Source organism: Gavialis gangeticus, unplaced genomic scaffold, assembly GCF_001723915.1.
Source record: "Gavialis gangeticus isolate Ggan-Ray unplaced genomic scaffold, GavGan_comp1, whole genome shotgun sequence".
NCBI classification, from domain to species: domain Eukaryota; kingdom Metazoa; phylum Chordata; order Crocodylia; family Gavialidae; genus Gavialis; species Gavialis gangeticus.
This window is the reverse complement of record NW_017728992.1, coordinates 147,866,049-147,871,941: the sequence shown is the minus strand read 5'-3', so window position 1 is coordinate 147,871,941 and position 5,893 is coordinate 147,866,049. Positions and strand designations below refer to the sequence as shown.

Genomic DNA, 5,893 nt, shown 5'->3' with positions numbered 1-5,893 from the left:
TACAAGGTCCCTTCCGACCCTACTTCTATGATTCTATGTCCGAATCATCAAATTTTTCCAAATCTCTCCAAATTGATTTGGAGGGTTCCAGTACAATTTGTAGAGACTAAAGAGTCTCCTGATTTGATTCAGATTTGGAGACTCAACCACCAAATTGGGCCAAATCTCCACTGAATCGAATCAGCAACCAAAGCTTCATGCAGCCCTAGTTAACAATCTACTTCTTATCCTTGCAGTGGCAGGACACTGGCAGTGCCCTCATTTTCCCACTTTTCTTGTCACACATTAAGGTGCTTTTTGCTGTTTTCAAGCACTGTCTGGTAGCTATGGGTGAGGATTGCTCATGCAGTTTTAAGAACAGGTTAGACAAATACTTCCACAAGTCAACTTAGATAGGGAGGATCCTATGTTGAGCAGGGGTTGGATTAGACGACCACCTGAGGTCCCTTCCAGATCTACTTTTCTATGATTCAATGGTTCAAATTCTTTCCATTGGTATTAATAAAGACTGACTTTAGGAGGATGCCCACAGACTGCAGCCTATCAAAAGATCTGACCTTCGTCTCAACATTAGATTAGTAAAGACTCAAGACCAGGAAAACAAAAATAGCTAACTTCCACAGTTCCTTAAGTCTCCCAACGTGACACTCATAACTGTGCATCTGTCCACAAAGCTCACCACAGAGCAGAAACCGTTTTCATATCTGTACACATTGTTGATACCTAAAATAATCTCTACAATGCCATCTACTGGCTGCTTCAAAGAATGTTAGAGAGCTAAACTGAAAATTTTGCATCTCCCTCTAAAAGAGACACCAGCCAGATACCAGTCCATGCATAGATGCCAACTTTGGTTTCTGCCAGTGGACACTTATAGAAGTCAGAAACAAAAAAATGGTGCTTTAAACTTGGGGGATTTCTGTCAAGGAACTGAACTCAGGTGTTAAACTCGGGTACCTTAGTGAGGTTGATTAAATCAGCTATTAGGTAAAAGTGCTAAAAAGTGCTAAAAAGCCCTGCTGAAGCTCCCAATCTTTACAGCCACTGCAGAGCCGGGTTGAAGTAACATGCTGCTTCCATCCAGTAAAGCCCCTGTTTTTGGTTTTTTTGGATTTTTTTTTAAACATCTGCAAGCAGTTCAAACCTAACAGGTAAAACCAAAACAGCTATGGCTCGTGGGTGCTGAGCACATGCTAATTTTTTTCGGTGGGTGCCTGAGCCCTGGAGTACCCACAAAGTTGGAGCCTACAAGTCGATGTTTAGCATGTGGTGGTCAGATGAAGTAACCAAAATAGACTATTCCCCACATGCAAGGAAAACACCACTGGCAACTGGTGCCTCTTGAGCCAGGGGGGCACATGCCCCCCAGCAGCCAGTCAGAGACTGTGGGGGGGGGGAGGGGAGGGTGCACATGCACCCCGTGTGTCACCACTGGAAAATACAAAAAGATGGTTATACTCTAGTTCCACTACATTCAGCTATAAGTCTTTCATTCTGGCATGCTGGCTGTGACACATATGGATCCTGGTTCTGAAACACACATTAGAAAATAAGACAAATTATAACTTACGTATCATAGTCCTGAACAACCATTCCCACGGACCAAATGGCTGACAGGTATTCATTAACTCCATTAGGGCTAAGGTAATGCAGGGAATCTGGGGAGCGAGGGTCACCATTGGAGCCTGTAAAATCTATTCCCACCTATCAAGTGAAGAATTAGCAGTGAGAGCTACTCCTGAGTTTCAAATTTCATGCAAAAGTAAACTGAAAACAAAGCAAACAGTAAGAGAGCTTTGACAGCAGTGCTTTCTAGCACATTTAAACATCTACCAAACACCATATTCACACTTCTCGTTTTGAAACGCTGAACATATGTTGTTGATGTTTGCCCTGCTTAAACAACATGAAAGAATTGAGTCCCCAGGGCAAGCTTCATCCATTAGCTCCTGTCTCATATTAAATTCTGACCAAAAGTGCTTACCATCCCTTCACTGGGTAGGAACCAAGTGTATGGCCTCAACCTTTTTCTTAAGAGATACAATCTTAACCCTTATTAACACTCAACCTGGTCACAGAGTTCTCCCTGGAGCACGGAAGAGGGAAGGTCCTGGGCTGGAGAAATCTTACTACTGCTGTGACTTAAACAGCTTCAGGTGAGATCCTACATTAAGGCCCAGAGGTATTGCTCAGGCTGTGGAAAAGGCCCTTGAAGCTATCTTCAATGGGGATCTAAGGGCTGTTTGATCCTCTACTCCAAGATGTAAAGAACGGGCATTTATACACATACTTTTTCATGCTGCGATGCACCAGAGATTAATCGAATCTGCTCCACGTGTGAGCTGATGTGCACCGTGCTGTGTTGCTTGCAGTTGTGTAAGTGGAGAAACATGCATCAGTGTGGAAAAAATGGCAGCGGTGTGCTTTTGAATGAACACACCTTTGATGTGTTTTAGTTCAAAAGTGGGCTGCTGCCATTTTCTGTGCACATTCTGCCCCTTATACAACTGAATGCGTTGTAGTGTCAGGTGCTTTTCATGTGTAACAATGCCCAATGTGTTAAGCCTGTGCCAGGAACCTGAATGCTTTTCCTTTCGTCTCTGTCTACTCAGCTGTATTGAACTCCTGCTAGGCACAACTAATATCAACCTTTCAGATCTCTACAAGTAATGGATGAACACAAAGACACACATGACAGTCTCTTATATTTTGTCCATATGCTACAAGAATAAACTAGTTAAATACAGTAAATGATCAATCTGTGCTACAACTTGTTCTGAATAAAAAAAAAAGAAGAAAAATCAAAAGCAACTTTGTATTTGTGATTTATTTTACTTACAGTGAAATTCAGCTGACATCCTCCCATGATGTAATCAAGGAATGTGCATTCCATTATAACCTAAAAGGAAACATTTAAAATAGATTAACATTTTATTTAACAATTTAGAGAAACTAAAGAGGTTGATAAGGTGATCACTGAATTTCCTGAGAAATCAGATTTCTTCCCCACACACAGGTAGTACTGCACAAGTAGTCCCAATTCACTGCTTTTTCACAGAACAAGATACTGTGCACTTAGTGCATCAGAAACAGGCCTTTTATACTTAAATATAAATAAGACTTGGATACAAGGAGAAAATTCATATGATAAATATGTTTACTTAAAATATAAAGTACCATTTGTAGGTGCTCACCACTTTCTAAACTGTGTTAACTGATTCACATTGCACAGTTTGAATCAAATTTCAATTTGAATTAAGAGTTAATAGATGATCACTGACCATCACAGAGGTTTTCGTGCACTTCGGCAGTAGAGACTGCAAGGGGCACTGGACACTGCCCACCAATCAGGGCTACAAAACTGTGCTCACTTGCTGCAGCTGGTGGTGGGCACAAGCAACAAGCCCTAGATACATACCACATATACAGGTTAATTAATACAGTTTAAATTGCCTAGTTTGGACTGCCCTAGTCTGCATTAACTTTAATCCTCATTCAATGAGGAATAGTTCATTCAGACTGGAACCCATTTTAATTCAGACTACAGGTGTCCGTGTGTATATAGTGGCAGCTGTAGTCCGGATTAAACCTAGAAAAATGTAACATTTATAAATGGCCGAAGTTACTAGTCAACATACAGTAACTTACAGTAAAAGCCAGGATTCTTGGTGACTTTGTATTTAAGGGAATGTCATTTACCAATTCCTTTGTCACTCAAACATACCTGCTGATATAATTTTGAAAGGCTACTTAATTTCCTAAAGTGACTATGCTGAGCATGTGTTAAAAGGTGCTGAGTACCTGCAGTTCCCACCAAGTAAAATGCAAAGGCACTGACCACCTAATTTCAGTTAAAAAGACCACACTATTGAAAATAAGGGTAATGAGATTTGATATTTTAGACAAAGACTAATCAAAGACTTTTACATAAAGGTAACTTCCAATTGCTTGCATATTCCATATATATGAACTCAAATCATCTCAAACAAATTACACTATTCACATGTACTGAATTTTCATTCAAACTGAAAGCTATAACATTTTGCTGACTTTATCATAATTTATCATAATAATGCTTGTGTGACATTCACCACATTTTGCATGTATACTACCATCACCATTTACACTCAACTATGTAGCTTTCATAAGCTTTAGGAGGTGAAGACAATGCATTAGATCAGAGATGGTACCTGGACATTTGTAATTAAATAAAATAAAAAAAAATTAAAAAGCCTTAAGTGACTGACCTCACAATGTTTTACACTCACAATTCCAGAGTTTCTGTAGCTTTTCTTCTTTTGTTTTTTCTTCTCATTGATGCATTCAAATTCAACCTATGTGAGTGGAAAACAAGATCACAAGCAACATTAGTACAATCCACTTACCAAGTGCCCATTCAGGACTCTCAGGTGTCTTTTCCTCACAGTAAATTACAATCAGATGCACTGAAAAACCAAAACAAACCCTGCCTGCTCAAAAACAGGGAGGGGAAACCAAACCAAACCAAAACAACCACACACATACACATGCACCCAGGTTAAATACTGTGCACATACTTCCCTCTGCTAAAATGCTGGGAAGAGCAGTAATGAGAAAAGGCAGATTCTAAAATTCTGAACCCCTTGCTGGAGACCCTTGTTGTTTCCTTTTTGATAAATCCAGTGGATACTAGATGTAGCAGTTCTAGTCACTGTGAGTGTTGCACTGTAGGGAGAGAGGTAGATCTTCATAGTAGCTAAGGTCAGGAGGGACCTGAACAGATCTAGCCTGACCCCTGCCACAGGCAGGAATGAATGCTGGGCTCACAAGACCCCAGACAGTGATCATCTAACCTCCTCTTGAATTTACCCAAGGTAGGGGCAAGGACCACTTTCCTGGGAAGCTGGTTCCAAATATCGGCCACCCTAACTGTAAAATATTGCCTTCTGAACTCTAACCTAAACCTATTCTCCATCAGCTTATTACCATTGTTCCTCATCACCCCAGGTGGTGCGGGGAGGGGGGGGGAAGGTCTCTACCCATCTGCTGTTGATCTCCCCTGATGAGTTTGTAGGCAGCCACCAGTTCCCCCCTCTGCTTCCTCTTGCTGAGGCTGAACAGGTTCAGGTCCCTCAGTCTCTCCTCATAGGGTCTGTCCTGCTGCCCTCTCACCAAGCGGGTGGCCCTCCTCTGAACCCTCTCCAGGCTGGCCACATCCCTCTTGAAGTGTGGCACCCAGTACTGGACGCAGTACTCCAACTGCGACCTGACCAAAATCTCATAGAGGGTGAGTATCACCTCTCTGGACCATCTCAATAAGCAGGATCTGAGATATTTAAAGATTTGAACCAACTCTTTAAAGTTTATCTTGTAATCAACAGTCATTGAAGACTGGGGGGTAGTGGCATCATGCAACCAAACTAAGAAACTCTGTCGCATAAGTAAGATTCCATCCATGTTCTGCACTCAGTTCAGTTACCAGAGTACATAAGAACCTAAGAAGCATCAGACTGAGACAGATCAATGGTACATCTAGCCCAGTATCCTGCCTCTGACGGTGGCAGGAGTGGATGTCCTGCTGCTGCTGAGAGCACTGAACAAGATCTCTAGAGTGATAGATCCTAGGGCTGTGCGAAGCTTTGGTAGCCAATTTGATTCAGAGGAGATTTGGCCTGAATTGGGGACTGAATCTCCAAATCTGAATTGAATCAGAAGATCAAGTAAAAGCTCTGAAGCAATTCAAAGCATGTGAATAGATTCAGAAAAGCTTTGGAAATATATTAGGCCAATTTGGAGATTCGGCTATAAACAGGCAGCTGATAGCTGCCTCCAGCTGGTAAGTCTGTTGGGGTTGGGGGAAGGGGGAGAAAAGGGGTGTGGGGGAGGGAGGGATTTGGGCTGGGGCTGGGACAAG

The 5,893-nt window shown here is 41.9% G+C and overlaps 1 protein-coding gene across 2 annotated transcripts in view; it reads right to left on the bottom strand.

Annotated features, from left to right (window-relative positions):
* The window catches only part of CPNE3 (copine 3), a 63,279-nt gene that overhangs the window by 22,303 nt on the left and 35,083 nt on the right, over positions 1 to 5,893 (bottom strand). For both annotated transcript variants that reach the window (XM_019527881.1, XM_019527882.1), the window contains 3 exons: positions 4,248 to 4,334; positions 2,840 to 2,899; positions 1,571 to 1,704 (listed from right to left, as the gene is read on the bottom strand). In XM_019527881.1, coding sequence (XP_019383426.1) covers positions 1,571 to 1,704; positions 2,840 to 2,899; positions 4,248 to 4,334 — 281 coding nt within the window. The remainder of the gene's footprint in view (positions 1 to 1,570; positions 1,705 to 2,839; positions 2,900 to 4,247; positions 4,335 to 5,893) is intronic.